We start from the raw sequence: 18,215 nt of genomic DNA on the forward strand, positions 1-18,215 counted from the left end.
GATTGGCCGCTCAGTCACCTGGGACCTGTAATGGGCCCCAGATGATTGACAGGAGGGAGGGAGCAGAGCGGAGCCCTTCCTGTGCCGAGGGGGAAGTGATGTCACCAGCCCAGGCACTGGAAGAGGCAGACTATGAGGGACCACCTAGCAACAGGCATTTAGAGATAAGTAAAAAAAAAAAAATATCCAAATGTTTTTTTTTTAATTTTTCATGTAGTTTTCTTTTTTTTGGGTGGAACCCCACTTTAAGTTGAGTATGTTTGTAATTTGAAACAGGTACATTTTTAAAGTGTAGCTCCAGCCAAAAAATCTATTTTTAAGCTTTTTGGATAACATAAGGAAGGGTTATCACCCCTGTGACATTTGTTTTGCTGTCTGTGCCTCTATTCAGAAGATTTCACCTCACTTTCTGTCCCAATGACAATTGAATTTTGAAAATTTTGGTTTATTAGGGAAACAAGGATTGGTGATAAAGCATCAGAAGAGACACCCTTTTCCCATATTAACTCTTACAGGAGAAAATTTTCCCTTCCTAGGGGTAGATTTTCTCTCACTTCCTGTTGTCTCCTTCCATTTGTAAGTAGGAGTTGTTTGTAAGTCGAATGTTTGAAAATAGGGGACCGCCTGTATATACTATACGGCCTGCCCTATACACTCTTAGTAATCAAAACTTCAACAAGTAATGGGTCTCCTTATAAAAATGGAATTCATTTCTGCCCCCTGGTCTGGGAGAATGCTCTCCTTTTGTACCCTGCGCTTCTTTTTTCTCCTTTTGCTCTGCGATCTTCTCTAATTTCCTGCTTCTCCCTCTGTTTTCTAATTCTTGCTAGCGGCTATAGCAATCGCATATGATAATCACAAGGGAATCCAGCAGACTGGTTGCACCCAGCCTGTCGGATTTGTTAACGAGCAGGCTGGTAGAACTGAGAAAAGCTTGCTGAATTTCTCTGTAACGGATGGAAATTTCAAATTAAATGTAGACGAGGGGTGACTTTCTAATTTAGGAACAGGTGCAGTTTTTCCCACATTAGTGTTTCACCGATTGATTTTTCTTATTGCCTGAGGCTGCCCTACCTAGGTGTCTTTTGATCATTGATACGACATCCTAAAGAAAAGGACAACCAACCAACAATATCTGTTTATCCCACGGAAGGGCCCTGTCTTGGAAAGAAAGGATTAATGTTTATAGAAGCCATATATACGAGATCAGTCCCTTGAACTTCAGCTTTTTGAGCTGTTTTGAACAATTCTATGGAGAGTTTCAGATAGACATTTTTGTATTATACCATGCCCAGGGGAGAACTATACGATCATTTTAACAAGGGCTTTTTCAGTCTCGGCTGAATAAATATGCATTTTATTTTATTAATCTTCAAACAACTGCAATGAATTTTACCCAGGACTTTTAAATCACAGAGAACAAAACAAATAATAGAATTCTTTAGAGGGAAAGGCTATGCTAAAGGACCTGAGGTGAGTGTTTCAAAGCAAACAGTCCTTAAATGATGTGCAAATGATTTCTTCCTTGTAACTTGATTTATGGGATCTGATTGCTTGACTGAAAACTATAACCTGCGTAAAAACTCGAGGCTTTGAAAAAAAAATATATATATCAGATGTGAAATGGAGACAATGTGGCAGGCAAAATATGACACTTCCAAGGAACAAATAATGCAGAGCTGAAAGATGCAAGTCCCTTTCTGCTAACTCCGGGATCTTAGTAGATTCGATTGCACACGTTCAGCTCTAGGAAATAATTGTCACTGATACAAAAATGTTTATTTTTCAGGACAATGATGCTAAGATTTTTTGCACTTTGATCTTAGTAAATATATGTGTTCAAATGTTGAATGCACACAATTGAAGGGAGCGTAGGCCCCTTAGACCCTAGGACCAGGCTATACATGGGACCTTTGTATTTCCACCAGGTTAGGATTAAACCAGCCCCCTGCTGGTGCTAAGCCCCACCTCCTGTCATTCAGCTGACCGATGGAAGAGACTTATCCTCCCACTAATGCCTTTGCCTATGAGAGGTAGCCCTCGTTCACACTGAACACAGCTTTGAAATCATGCACGTTCAGTTGAACTCGCACGATTTCAAAGCTGCATTACAGTCCGACTTCGGGGGGCGACTTGAAAGACATCTATGCGGGTTCATGCACAGATGTCTATTGAAGTGAGTGTTGGTGTCCCTGGGAACCACACACGTTTATGACGGAATACCGATTTCATCAGTGATACCTGTGAACGGTTGTAGGGCCCCCTCCTTTCCTTAGGAGTCCTTTGACCCACGGATGGTGTTGGCAACAGAGGAAGAATTATAGAGTCGGCTGCCATCTGGTCAGTATATTGATGCCGCCTGATATATCTCTAGGCTCCCAGTCTGTTTTACCCAAAGGAAGTTTTTCAAGTTACATACTTTTAAGCTAAGTTTACTTCTTCTTCCATACCCCTTCCTATGGGAGATCCGGCACATTTGGGGCGATCACTTGGTGGGTTGATTGCATGGTACCATTGGACTTCACTTTTCCATCTTTTGATGAATGTGATCACTCCGTTGCCGAGCGTCTCCGAATGTCTCCGAGTAGTCTCCAAGCGTCTCCGAGTGTTTCCAAGTTTCTCTGACGCCCCTGCACCTCTGACCACATGTGGTGCTGCATAGACAAGCAGTGGCTGTGAAACAGATTATCTGAGTTTCCATTATTTCCTACGGGAAAACGCGCTTTGATATACGAGTGCTTTAGATTACAAGCATTCTTCTGGAACAAATTATGCTCGTAATCCAAGGTATTACTGTATAAGGGTTTTTTTTTGTCTTTCTATTGATGTACTGTGGGCATAGGGTTCTGTATAAGGATGTTTTCTATTTAATTAGGCATTTATTTTTTCATTGTTGTTTGAACTAGATGTACTTGTGTCTTTTTTCAAACTATGTAACTATAAAGAGGCTAAGTTTATTTTTTACATAAACTGCCTCATGCAGACAAGGGGCCCCAGTAATAAAAATACCCTTTGCTGTGTGTAAAAATATTGTTAAATGCAAATGCCATAACTGTATGTCTTTTCTGTCACCCATGAAGCATGGTTGAAATACTGTCAATGTTTACTTTCCTACTTCCTGACTTATTTTCAGGACATGGGCTACAACAAAATGGCCTTTGGTTCTCCTTCTTTGAGGTCAACTAAAGTGATAATCTCTTTAGCTGTCCCAAAAAAGAAGCCTCGTGGCCATTTTGTAATTGCACTGCTGTATTTTAGGAGGCATTCATTACAAATAATTGACTTTACAGGGTACTCTTCGGACACATGTAACATTTCTAAATGTTTCTTATAGGTTAGCAAATCTTCCATTTTTGAGTCTAAGCCTGCTTTAAAAAAAAAAGTGAAAATGAAAGTCAAGGCACAACATAATACGGGGTCTAAAACTTTAAGACCTTGCTAACACATAAAGGTGAGTTTATACTGCACAAGGCACATGGCATGAAGACTCCCACTATGTGCATGTCTACTCCCTTTTATACCTGCTCCATCTCTTTTCACCCCCAACCCTGTTCTCAGTTTTCCTTGCATACAAGTATTATTGTACAGTTTCTATCTTGAAGTTTCAAAGCTGTCTTGTTTATATGCAATGTCACCATTGGTTTGTACAATTGCTTTCATTGTACTAGAGCTAGAGAAGATGTCTCATCTTTATTACAAAGAGGTTGGGATTTTCATTGCCATGGGCTAATACTCACATTTTCCTTAGGTTCCAACACGGACATGTTCAGAATTTTATAGACAAAAAAAGACATATGTGTAATGGGATAATAATAATTCATAGAATTTCTGATCTCTAAGATCCTTAAGAGCTCAGTATAGCATACATGATTTTACTGGGAACAATGTAGAAAAGGCAGATAGTTGCATAGTTGTGGCCAGTAATTCTCTATTTTAGACCTTATTAGGGTTAAGCAGAAGGGTTCCTTGGCTACCCTCTCAAAGCATACACCAGCTATTCTTGTGATGGGGAAGCACTTGAGGTTGGACCCTACATCAGTGGCTCATTAGGTGTGGAGAAATTGTAGAAGAAAAACAGAGCAGCTGTCAAAGGATGACAAGGAACCTGACCCACTGGTCAGTTAGCAGTCCACTATTCTTCAGACTCTAACTTTGGCTACTCATACCTATGTGGAGGTAGTTGTAGGTTCAGGATATGGAAATGCTTACAAGTAGTGTGAACAAAAGCTTACAATTAATATAAAAAAAGAGAAATACTATTGAGCTGTGATGCCTGCTGGCAGGTTTCATTGGTAAAGCTTTATAAAAAGTGCCCTCTCCTGCTTGTCTGTTTGTTCCCATCAGACTGTGGGTGCGTTTCTCTACCTAATGCTACGGGTCACTCTACCAGATTCAAGCAATTGTGGGCTGAAGGGAAGCTTTATGCTAGATGGCGACAAGTTGTTTTGTGAAGCCCACGCCTATTTAATAATATTAAGTGTTGCCCATAGGCATCTGCAAGACCCAAGATCTCCAGGAACTGGTACATTGTACTTAGAACAGTTGACTTCTATGGCCGGAGAGAGTGGAAGGTGGAGATTGAGAACCGTAGCAATCAAGGTAAGTTTATCGCCTCCTCAAATGAATTACTCACCTACAGGTTGGCCAACTTGTCAACCAGTTCAATCCAACTCAAAATGCTCATTTCCAGCACCTGTCATCTCCTCTTTATGACTAGCTTCCATGATGAGCCACTACCTACATGTATATGTTGCACTTTACTGCCGCCCCTTCTTACATAAGAGCCATAGCCTCTCATAATTTATACAACCCCAGTGGCCCCGCCTGAGGCTTTAGGTGGTAGTGATTCCAAATCAAGGTGTCAACTTGCATCCTTTTCGGATATAACAAAGTTTCCATTCCTGTAATAAAATGATACACAGCGCTCATAAAAGATATGTAACAATCACGCTGAAGAGCTTGTACAGAAAGAAAGTAAAAGATCTCACGCATTATGCCGATTTGCATACCAATGGCCACAATGGTGGAGGGACCAGCACAGCTGTGTTTTGAAGTGCGATTGAAAAGAACAGAATTGAAAGTTCTATGCAGCAGCATTCCACGCGAGCATCCCGTCTTTGTTTAGTAAACTAAATTGTGAAGGAGATCGCTTGCCTCTTTTGTGCGCGAGCTGGGAAATACGCCTACCTCACTTACTTGGCCGCATTATCTTAATAATATCGGCTTCTTTTTTTTTTCCCCTCTCTCTCTATACGGCATATACAATATATATTAGTGTGCTGGATTGTGGAATAACGGAAGCAAAGCTTATATTCATGGGCCCATTTGCATACTCAAACCCAGATTGAGCTTTGATGCCACACAGCTGTGATATGACTGCACCAAATTTAACATCTGCTAGCAAAATAAAAGCCCAGGAAAATAAAAGGAATTAAGCCTCTCTATCGTATTGACTTCTGCATTATATACATATTTTTCCTAAATTTATATTAATGCAGTTAAATAGCTGGAGGTATTAGGGATTCTAGTTAGGGGAATAATTAATAGTTAAAGAGAACCTGCCATTTTTCAGTAGACACTGATCTGCAAAAGAGAAGAAAGTCTGAGGTTACAGAGTGTGAGACTGAGATCATGATGCTGTCATCCTCCATAGATGGCAGCGCTAGGAGGTTAGGTTGAGAGAGAGTTAGGGTTTTAAGGCATCTATGCTCTCCTAAGAAGATGATCATAAAAAAGATGGAGCTATACAATACCAGAAACCAGAAGGAGACATTTTCTAATCTCTCTTTTCTCTCTTCACAACAGGATATCAGAAGAAGACTGTTGCTAGGCTACTACTATCACCTTGTTCAGGTTGAACTCAAGCCCGCCATGACAAGATGTCTATTTATAATGATGAGGGTGTAGAAGAGATGGCTTGAGTTTAAGTTAACGTTTTAAAAATACATTCAAATATTTATTATAGTAAGCAACGATCTTATCTAACCCTTTTCCATTTGCAATATCGCAATTATTATAGGATGATAGTTCCACTTTAAGATAAATGGCTGACCCTAAAATACAGCTAAAAAGTGACCTAAAAATTTTATTTTTCAGATTTTATTTTAATTTTCAAAATCAATGCATAGTAGCCCATTATGCTTTACCTTTGCAGGGAAACAATGAGGAAGTAACACCCATCAGGGTTTACTTCCTCTTTAAGTAATGCCCTAAATTGTACTTAGATAGTGAAGGAGCAACAGCATACTGATGACGTCAACCCTTTGCTCTCCCCTTCTAACAGCCAGCTCCCAGTCTGAGCCATGCTGTGAAAGGAACTGAAAAATTCTACAATTAACACAGAATGAGATACTGTTTAATTAAAAATACATTAAGTTGTATATAAATCCTAACAATAAACCTCTCATTTGCCTCCTCTTTGTCTACTAAATACACAATTGCATTTTTTTTATATCTGTTTGGTAATACCAAAAAAAAAACAAAAAAAAACAAAACACAATAACAGGTAATGTAGGATGACTCACTGGTAATAAGAAGCTGAGAACACTGAAATATCATAAGGTATTACAAAAGTAGCTTAAAATCTCCCAACAGTGGGTATTACAAACAATACTTATCAAAAAACACAGTAAAATAATTCATTATTCATACATTGTCAACGTGTTTCACACCTTACATCTAATGCCGCGTACACACGGTCGGACTTTTCGTCTACAAAAGTCCGACGAACGCCGACGGACTAAAGCCGGCTGACAATCCGATCGTGTGTGGGCTTCCCCGGACTTTCAGTGGACTTTTCCAGCCGCAAATCTGACGGACTTTAGATTTGAAACATGCTTCAAATCTTTACGTCGTAACTCCGCCGGACCCAGAAATCCGCTCGTCTGTATGCTAGTCGGACGGACAAAAACCCACGCTAGGGCAGCTATTGGCTACTGGATATCAACTTCTTTATTTTAGTCCGTGTACGTCATCACGTACGAATCCATCGGACTTTTGTGTGATCGTATGTAGGCAAGTCCGTTCGTTAGAAAGTCTGCCTCAAGTCCGCCAAAAGTCCGCCAAATGTCAGTCGAAAGTCTGTCGGACGGGCTGTCGGACTTTTGTAGCCGAAAAGTCCGACCGTGTGTACGCGGCATTAGAGTTTATGCAAAGGAGGAATTATACTTTTTTTTTCTTCTTCTTTTCGTCCTCCCTTTGACTTTCCTACCTTCCACTCCTAATAGTAAGACTTTCTTTATATGGGTTTCACATGATGAATGTTGTTTATAGATGTTATCGTATAATTACTCCTTTTCTTGAATTCTTAGAATCAATGTAAGCTCTTCCAAGAACTATGCCACATGTGAATGTAAAGTTCTGAAGAAGCGATTTGAGACCACGAAACGTGTTGACAATATAATGGCGGGAGGGAGAAGCCGTCCCTCCCGGGAGAAAACAGTGATTATCGCTAGTGGTTATAGCAGCCACTTGCTATAATCACAAGCGAATCTGGCAGGCTGGTTGTACCCAAGTTGATCAAACGATTCAGTCTGCCCATTAATGGTTTGAATCTTGTCTGGTTCCTGCTATGGCTGGTCTTATTTTGCCAACTTTTTACAATCACTACTAGAGACACTGCCCAAATGCACATCTATTTAGTATTACCTTAGATGTCAACTCCACCCACCAAATTAAAGAAGAACTAAATTCTGGAGCTGTGCCCAAAAAGGCAGGCTAAGGGTAGAGGACTAGTCACCAGTATTGTCTGCAGCTGATCTTTACCCATTATTGACTTTCCATGCCTTATTCTGCACCATGTCTCTGTGCGGAGACAGCCATCTTGGTAGAGGCAGGGCTTTGCTTCGTCATGTCAGTGCCTCCAGAAAGGAGGACAGTGTGCAGCACAACAGTGACATCACCAAATCTTGCTCCAAATCATCTGAAACTAGTGAACAAAGGTAGCAGTGCCTTAGATCTCATATATACAACTATGGGGTTGTAGGCACAGGAGTGCCTAGGCACACTCACATATCAGGAAGTTCATATTTATGAAACAAAATTCAAGACAAAAAATACAATTTTGCGTTTAGGTCCACTTTATACAATTTATGAGGTTCTGGAGTGGTTTGTAAGTGAAACTGTTTTACTGGTGACACATGAAATTCCACGGGGGGGCAGATGAGGACAGTCCAGGAGTGGGCTCCTTTTGGCTTCAAGGTGTGACCACATAGGTACATGTATTAGACCACCTACGAACAAGATAATTCTAGGGTGACAAATCCCCTTTAAGTGGCTTGAAACATATTCCATATTCACTCAGATACAACCAACTGTTGTTTATAATTCTTAATGTCAAGATACTGAAGTAGAAAAAAAAAACAGTCACATGATAGTCAGTCAGTAGGATGAAAAATAAATCAAAACTGCATTTTGCCAATCTGTACAGTGGGACATATTGGAATGTCACAGCCAATACTCTTTGGCTCGTGTGGTATTTTGCAAATGGAGCCAAAAACCGTAGCAAACTTCATTCCCTGACAATATCTGATATTTCAAGTACAAAAATATTGTATATTTTGATAATTAACTGAATAGATCATATAACATTAAGTCAAAATATTACGCTCTAGTCAATATTGTTTAAAAAGACATTTCTTTGATTTTGACCCAGACATTATCAACATACGAAATTTGGAGTTCCAAGAAATAATACATATTAATGACTACATTTTATAACTGGGATGCTCATGGTGTATGTCCGAAATTTGCTGGACAATATATTTCTTAATTTGCTTACTCAGATATTTCATCTATAAGAAGATGCTAATAGCTTGATACACCAGTTGTTGTCTAACTTCTCCAGGACTTCAGCTGTAAACTCTGATCCGATCTCTCAATCTTTGTTTCCAGCTCTACCCAAATTTAAAACCAGGTTGGTACAGGGATGAAGATACAGGTTAAATGAGGTTGATGGTCTATTGTTCACACAAGAGTGCTAAAAATTATGGGGTTGATTTACTAAAACTGGAGAGTGCAAAATCTGCTGCATAGAGAACAATCAGCTTCCAGGTTCTTTTGTCCATATTTATTCAAAACAAGCTACATTTAGAAATCTAATTGGCTACCATGTACAGCTGCACCAGATTTTGCACTCTCTAGTTTTAGTAAATCAACCCCATTGCCATCACATTTCATACCTCCTTCTGGGAAACTAAAGATCTACCAAAGGCCTCCTCTCCTGCACTGAATGGCGTTCAGATAATGATGCCTGCACATCATTTAGTAAAGTTGTACTTTTGGCCCAGGCCGGTGTAATGAGAACCCTCCAGGGGGAGGGTCCGTGACAATCTGGACTCAGAAGAAGTGGATTGAATGACACTGGCTGTCATTCTCATAGGGATTACACCATCAGGTTTCACAAATCCCCATTGTCTGCTGTGTATAAAAAAAATAAAGAACACATAACAGTCGTGAAACATAAAGTGAGTGGTAAAGTGCTTGGTGCTTGAAACCATAAACTAACCAAAAGGGGAAAACCTGATTTATGGTAGAGTCCATAAATCATGACTTCTCTTATTGGTTGCTTTATAAATAATTAAGGAAAAAACATTTGACATGGAGGATGATGGTGATGCTTGCAGCAGGTAGGAAGAGAAATGCCGCTTACACACGATCGGTATTCTTGTCGGAAAAAGATATGACGGCTTTTCCGACGGGATTCCGCTCAAGTTTGCCTTGCATACACACGGTCACGCAAAAGTCCGCTGAAATTACGACCGTCAAGAACGTGGTGACGTACAACACTACGACGAGCCGAGAAAATGACGTTCAATGCTTCCGAGCATGCGTCGAATTGTTTCCGAGCATGCGTAGGGATTCACGCGTCGGAATTGCCACAGACGATCGCATTTTGGGATAGGAACTTTTCCCGACCGAAAAATTGAGAGCATGCTCTCAATCTTTTGCTGGCTTGAATTCCGCCAGCAAAAGACCGATGGAGCATACACACAGTTACATTTTCCGATGAAAAAAATCTCGTCTTTTGCGGGCCGAAATTCCAACCGTGTGTATGCAGCATTAGTACTTAGGTTTAGATGAATGTGTGCAGTTGGTCAGGACAAACCAGAAACTCAGGGTTAGACTGATGCCTGCAGCTGGTGAGAGGATCCAGGAACTCATGTGCAGTGTGATGCTTGCAGGTGTCGGCTGATGCATGCAGTTGGTGGGAAGAGCCAGAAATGTATGTTAAGACTGATACCTGCCATTGGTGAAGGGGGGGGGGGGCAGGAACTCATGTGCAGCCTGATGCCTACATCAGCCTGTTGGTGGGAGCAACCAAGAAACCATGTGCAAACTTATAAATGCAGTTGGTGGGTGGAATTAGAAAATCATGTGCAGACTGATGCCTGCAGCTGTTGGGAGGAATCAGGAACTTATGTTTATACTGATACCTGCCACTGGTGGAAGGAGCCATGGACACTGTACAGCTGATGCCTGCAGCTGGTGGGAGGAACCAAGAATACAGGGGCAGACTAATGCCTTCAGTTGGTGGGAGGATCCAGGAACTCATGTTTAAAGGGGGGTACATGCAGCTGGTGATAGATGCCAGGGAATTATGCAGCCTGATGCCTGCAGTTGGTGGGAGCAACCCAAAATCATGTGCAAACTCATGCATTCAGTTGGTGGGAAGAACTTGGAAATCATGTGCAGAGCCTGCAGGAGGTGGAAGTAGTCAGGAACCCATGTTAAGACTGATGCCTGCCACTGGTGGGAGGAGACAGGGACTCATGTCTAGCCTAATGCCTGCTCCTGGTAGGAGGAACCAGGCACTCCTGTCTAGACGGATGCCTGCAGTTGATGGAGGAACCAGGAACACAGGTGCAGACTGATGCCTGGAGCTGGTAGGATTAACTAGGGACTCATGTCTAGCCTGATGCCTGCAATTTGTGGAGGAACCAGAAACTCAGGTGCAGACTGTTGCATGGAGTTGCTGGGAGAAGCCAGGGAAACAAATTTCGTGTGAATATTATTTTTTGGTGGAATGGCTTTAAAATTATTATTTTAGCATTTCAAAATATAAGCATGTGTTCCATTACTGATACTTATGTAGCTTGTACAAAACCTGCGGTGTTATAAATTGCTGTTTGAAATATCCTAATTTTTGGATTTCTGTGCAGGCACACTGGACAATGAAAGAGCCACCTGTTAATTGCTAACAATGTGGCATTTGTTGCTCTGTGCCAATAATACAGAAGTCGCTTTTGGCTCTCTTATTATGTAGCACTGGCTTCAGTCTTGCACATGAGTCTGTGATTGTATAAAAATCCAAATTGTGGAAAGCACTTTATTTATTCCACTAAATCTCCTCTATATTAATGTTTATGGCACCATTCATTTATTTGAAATTTACTCTGATGGTGACAGATGTACATTTAAATAAATACAGTATACAGTTTTCTTTTCATAATCAAGTGTCCTTATTTAAAGGAGAAGTACAGTCAAATTAGAAATCGCCAATAAACTCACAATAATTCTATGTAATATGCGCTGGTACATTCTCTCTTATCATTGTAGCAGTACCTGTATTCTTAGGCCCATTCACACTTGAGCGTGAGCAAAAATTATTTTGGAGTGCTGAATGTTTGTACGCTCTTTATTTGGGTGTTTTCAGGCTCGACCGTTTTTGCTTTAGCCAATGGAAAGCCAGAAACTAGGAGGAAGAGAGGCAAGAAACCAAACAAAAAATGCATGTTACCTGGATTTTCAGGCATTACGTGCATTTTTACCACTTGCCCACTGGGCACTTATACCCCCTTCCTAATCAGGCCAATTTTCAGCCTTTAGTGCTCTCACATTTTGAATGACAATTACTGAGTCAGGCAACATTGAACCCATATGAATTTTTTGTCCTTTTTGTTACACAAATAGAGCTTTCTTTTGGTGGTTTTTAATCACCGCTGGGTTTTTATTATTTTATTATTTTATTGCACTATAAATAAAAAAAAGAGTGCACATTTTGAAAAAAAATTGCATTTTCTTTGTTTCTGTTATATAATTTAGCAAATTAGTCATTTTTCTTTATAAATTTTGCCCAAAAGATATACTGCTACATATCTTTGGTATAAAAAAAAACAAAATCAGCGTATATTATTTGGTCCTTGTGAAGGTTATAGAGTCTACAAGCTATGGTGCCAATCATTGAAAATTGGTCACACCTGATCACACCTGATGCATTGAAGGCCTCTCTTTTCTTGAGGCACTAACAAGCCAGGACAGTATAAATACCCCCCCAAATTACCCCTTTTTGGAAAGTAGACATTCCAAGTTATTTAGTAAGAGGCATCGTGAGTTTTTTCACATTGCAATTATTTCCCACAATTATTTGCAAAATAAAGAATTTTTTTTTCACAAAATTGTCCTATTAACTATTAGGTTATTTTTCCCACATGGTATATGCATACTTGCAACTACACCCCAAAACACATTCTGCTACTCGTCCTGAGTATGTGAGTCTTTTTCACAGACTGGCCACATAGAAAGGTCCAACATGCAGGGAGCACCTTCAGGTGTTCTGGGGACATAAATTACACATATAATTTCATGACAACCTTTTGAAGGGACAATGTAAACGCCCACAAAATGACCCCATTTTGGAAAGCAAACACCCCAATGTATATTCTATGAGGCATAATTAATCTTTTGAACAAGTCATTTTATTCCACAAGTTTTTGGAAAATGTGGAAAGAAAATAAAAATACATTTTTCTATGCATTTTTTATGGCACTGACGGGTGTGGATGAGGATCCGTTGGTAGGGTGGCACTGATGAGCACTTAATGATGGGAACTGTAGTGGCACTCGTGGACACTGTAGGGGCACTGTAGTGCTACTGATGGCACTGTAGGGCACTGATGTGGCACTGTAGAGCACTGATGTGGCACTAATGGGGCAGTGATGTGACACTGATGGGGTACAGATGTGCACTGATGGGTCACTGATGGGGCACTGTAGAGTACTGCTGGGCACTGACCTGGCACTGATGTGGCACTGATAAGGCACAGATGTGCACTTATGGGGCACTGCTAGACACTGATGGGGCACAGATGTGCACTAATGTGGCACTGATGGGGCTCTGATGGGCACTGTAGAGCACGACAGGGCACAGATGTGCACTCATAGGGCACTGTAGTGCACTGCTGGGCACTGATGGGGGAGAGATATGCACTAATAGGGCATTGTAAAGCACTGCTGGGCACTGATGTGGCACAAATGTGCACTGATAGGGCACTGTAGAGCACTGATGGGGCACAGATGTGGTACTGTAGAGCACTGCTGGGCACTGATAGGGCACATATGTGGCACTGTAGAGCCTTGCTGGGCACTGATGGGGCAATCACTTGGTAAAGGGCTGCTGGGATTGGCCCTTTACCCCGATCCATGACGTGATGGGTCCCGAGGACCCAACAGTCACGGACACTGCCAGATGCATGTCTCAGGAGGACACCACTAAAGTCTTTAGTGGCCAGAAATGCACGACTCTGCCCCAAAGAAGCTCATTTATGTTGTTGAGATTTGAGCAGGAAGCTTCAAGTGACGCAATGCCGAGATATGGCACGATTGAATACAATTACAATTAATTATAATGGAGGACACAAAGTGTTTGGTCTGCTTTTTCAAGATAATTACACTCGATCGGTTAGATGGCCGATTTTTTCACTCTTCAAAATGCATTTTTTGAATTTTTTCTTGTTTCATGAACTGTGCTGAAGAGTATCACATCACAGCACCTGAATGTCTTTTCACAAAATCAGTTTCTTTGGACTTTATTTGGGTTGATGCGCACCTATTATATGTGTATGTTCGTATTATTAACAAGTTCCCGCCTGTGCTATAGCCAAAAGACGGCTACAGCGTGGGCTTACACCGCCAGGAGGGCATGTGGGTGGCACGCTCTGTGACCGCTGCGTTCTTAGCACACAGCTGATAACAGATCGAGGTAAAAGGCCAATCAGAGTGGTCCTTTACCATGTGATCAGCAGTGTATCCAATGGCAGCTGATCACAATGTAAATACAAGCCAGTTATCAGCATTCCTTTCCTCATGCTGACAGCTTGAGGAGAGGGGAGCCGATAACTGGATACCTGTTTGCTAAATTTTATACCAAACTATGAAAAACGTTTTTTTTTCCTCCAAATTTTTCTATGTTTAGCAAAAAATAAAAGACCCCACTGGTGATTAACCACTTTAAGACCGGGCCTATTTTTCAAACTTGTTTACAAGTTCAAATCATTTTTTTTTGCTAGACAATTACTTAGAACCCCAAAACATTATATATATTTTTTTTTTCTTACACCCTATAGAATAAAATGGCGGTCGTTGCAGTACTTTCTATCACACCGTATTTGCGCAGCGGTGTTACAAGCGCACTTTTTGTAGAAAAAATACACTCTTTCGAATTAAAAAATAACACAACAGTAAAGTTAGCCCAAGTTTTTTATATTGTGAAAGATAATGTTACACCGAGTAAATTGATACCCAACATGTCACGCTTCAAAATTGCGCCCGCTTGTAGAATGGCGACAAACTTTCATCCTTAAAACTCTCCATTTGCGAGTTTGCGATGTTTGAAAAATTCTACAGGTTACCAGTTTTGAGTTACAGAGGAGGTCTAGGGCTAGAATTATTGCTCTTGCTCTAATGATCGCGGTGATAGCGGTGATACCTCACATGTGTGGTTTGAACACCGCTACAGGTGGCTCCAGTAAGCGGCAGAGGGCACCGGTAATCTTGCGGCGAATCTGCCGCTGAGACCACTTTTATCTGAAAGTGGACCGCCCGTTGAAGAAGAGGATACCAGGCTTATGGCAGTTAGCTGCTGCCATAACAACAATATTCCTCTTCAAAGTACCGCCGTATAACATGGCTTTGGACAGGCTTTGTTAAAGCTCTCTGAATGCCAGTAAAAAGCTGCTGTCACTAAATAAAATGGTTAGCTTACAGTCCTGTTTACACCTTGCGTTTGCTTTTTCTTTGCTTCAAAAATTATACCCCGTGTCGCTTTAGTGGTTCTTCAAAGCATCTTCAAAGTCTCCAAAGAACTCTATGTCAAAGCTCGCTTGAAGCACCTGCGTCTTTTGAGAGGCTTTAGCTTTGCTTTGTTTTGGAGAAATTGCAGGTATGAGATATCCACACACAAACACAGGGCATCTGTCGAGCTTCAACAAAGCTTCAAAAGAGCATCACCGAAGCATCACCAAAGCTTCATCGAAGCACCACCGAAGCATCAAAAACACATCATAAAAGCATGGTGAAACTGTAGGCGCTTTAATGTGCGTTAAAGCCAAAGCAAGTGCAAATGAGCCCTAAAGGTGTTATACTTTCATGAAAGGAGAGTCATGACACCATCACCTGGATTTTTAATGGCAGTGGCAGCTGGGCTGCAATGGAAATTTTGAAGGGGATTATCCCACCACTGGACAGAGATATAAGAAACCAACATGTTTTTTAGCTTGCACTTTCCAGCAAAGTTTTGGATGAAAATGACCTTTTAGGGTTCATTTACACTTGCTTCGGCTTCAACACACATTAACAGTTAGTTTACACTTGCTTCAAAACATGGCTTCGGACACACTTTGTTAAAGCTCTCTGAACGGCAGTCAAAGCTCCTGTCACTAAATCAAATGGTTAGCTTGCAGTCTTGCTTTTGCTTTGCTTCGGCTTTGCTTCAAAAATGATACCGCCTGTTGCTTTAGTGGTGCGTCAAAGCGTCTTCAAAGCCTCCATAGAAGTCTATGGCAAAACTCGCTTGAAGCCCCACTGATGCCCCACTGAAGCCTCATTGAAGCCTGACGAAGCCTCACCGAAGCCTCACTGAAGCCCCACCAAAGCCCCACAAAGCCTCAACGAAGCCCCACCAAAGCCTCAACGAAACCCCACCGAAGCCTCACCGAAGCACCAAGCAAAAGCAAAGTGTAAACAGGACCTTAAGCTAACCATTTTATTTAGTGACAGGAGCTCTGACTGGCGTTCAGAGAGCTTTAACAAAGTCTGTCCGAAGCCATGTTTTGAAGCAAGTGTAAACTAGCCCTTATAGTTGCATCAGGCAAAAAAAAATGGGGAAATCCTTGAATGCAACAAAGGAATGTGTATAAATATGCCACAATTTGAAAACATATCAGGCAATCCTGAACACTTACCCAGTGATTTCCTTTGCTCACTCTTCTTTTCTCTGATGTCTAGTCCTGGGTGTAACAGTTCTGAACTCGCGGCTTTACGAACGCTAAATCCCAGCAGTGGATGTAGCGGCCTTGTTTCCTAAAAAGACACATACATTGAAACAGGATTTTAAACAACAGAGAATCATATGACAAAAAGCTCCAGTCCCACCCAGAAACTGATCTGGAAGCCTGTTAAATCTAGCTGTAAAAATGGAGGTGAATGGCCAGGACTAGACATGTGCGATTAATTTCGTACGAATCTAAAATTCATATGAATTTTCCGTAAATTCGTACATTCGGGAGGATCCGAAATACGAATTGCTATGCTTCTGAATTTTACATGAAATACGAAAATTTCGTTTACGAATTTCGGATCCAAATTCCTAACGAACATTCGTAATTGTTACGAAAAGTTAACAAACCTAAATGTTAAAAACCCAGGAAGTCAGCACAGCACAGGGATGGTGGGAGCCCCTCATAATGATAAATTCATCATAACAAACATCCGTAATTGTTACGAAAATTTCGTACGAAATTTCGGACACGAATTACGAAATACAAATTAATTCTAATACGAAACAGAACGGAACGAAACAAATTTATTGATGGCGCACATGTCTAGCCATGATTATATAGCCATAGTACAGTTGCAATGCTTTCTATAAAACGTCTGCACTTTAGGCCCCGTTCACACCTGGGTGTAGCAGAAGCATTTCTGCCCACGTTTCTGCAAATCCGTAAAAAGCGCACAACGCGCTTGTGGTGCCATTATTTCCTAATGGAACCCAAAACGGGGTAGCTGTTGCTCATTTTTCCACACAATGTCAACGCAACAAAACATGCAGAAAAAGCGCAACGCAAAATTCCCTTTGCTCATGTCCAAAGTTTGGTACATGAGCTTCTTTCAAGCGCTTTTAGGAGGCTGATTCAAATCAGCGTTGCCAGTCCAAAAATGTGCTATAAAAAAACAGGCAAAAGCTCTAAAAACCCAATGCTTTCGCTCAAGTGTGAATGGGGCCTCAACGTTTGATTATTAGTTGCTTTGTGTTGTTTTGTAAACCTTCCCCACAGTTTATACTTTCTTTCCTTTAATAAATCTTTGGCACCATGTTGCTTAAATTTTCTATGGAGCATAAATCCAGATTTTCCTGGTTTGTTACTATAACAAAAAAAATTGGTAGTTATTTTCCATTGCGGTTAATGAATCAATGGAAACAATTAAAAAGTATTATTTTTATAGAGAAAAAGATGAGTTTATAACATTCTTTTGCGCACAGTTGGGAACTCGTTTTTGGTTATAAATCACATTTATTTATTTCTCAGAATGATTAAAAAGTGGACATAAAAGGATAAAAAATAAAGTAAGGGAATAAAACAGGCTGGGGGTAAATCCTTAGGGAAAAGTTGACAATTTTCTAGATAATAGAATTTTTTTTTAGCAAAACTCTCATGCAACATAAGAATTACTAAGTTTTAACATGATTACAAAAAGTGAAAAGCAACGGATGAAGTCAATATGGGATAGAAGGCAGCAGGCAATACATTTTTTTTTAATAAATTGATTCCAGACAAACATTGTAAGATTTAACAAACAATTGTATTGGATATTATAGGCCGCGGCTGTTTTATTGGTATAAACTAATATATTGATATATAACTTTTACCAAAATATATTAAAACATCTTATAATATCACTTTACTAAATACAACCTAGCCACTGCGGCTCAGGCTGAATGATATTGTATTATATCAATAACAAAAAAACATATATCCCATACAAGGAGAGAGATAATAACACAGAAAAGAATACAACCTAGCCACTACGGCTCAGGCTGAATGATATAGTACGAAACCACATAAAAAGCCGCGACAAGGGAGTCTTCTTCAGTTCTTCTTCCCAACTGTCATAAAATCGTTATTAATGACCTTTATTTATAGGGGTACCTTTTTGTTCTAAATCATTTATTGGTGGAGAAATATATTTAACGGACCAATTATATTCAAATTATTATTTTAT

General features: G+C 40.5%; 1 protein-coding gene across 2 annotated transcripts in view; it reads right to left on the reverse strand.

The window, feature by feature from the left end:
- Nucleotides 1–18,215, reverse strand: part of ARHGAP15 (Rho GTPase activating protein 15) — a 911,406-nt gene that overhangs the window by 412,905 nt on the left and 480,286 nt on the right. For both annotated transcript variants that reach the window (XM_073634231.1, XM_073634232.1), the window contains exon 9: nt 16,178–16,295. In XM_073634231.1, the coding sequence (XP_073490332.1) occupies nt 16,178–16,295 (118 nt within the window). The remainder of the gene's footprint in view (nt 1–16,177; nt 16,296–18,215) is intronic.

This window comes from Aquarana catesbeiana, linkage group LG06, assembly GCF_042186555.1.
Source record: "Aquarana catesbeiana isolate 2022-GZ linkage group LG06, ASM4218655v1, whole genome shotgun sequence".
In the NCBI taxonomy this organism is placed as follows: Eukaryota; Metazoa; Chordata; class Amphibia; order Anura; family Ranidae; genus Aquarana; species Aquarana catesbeiana.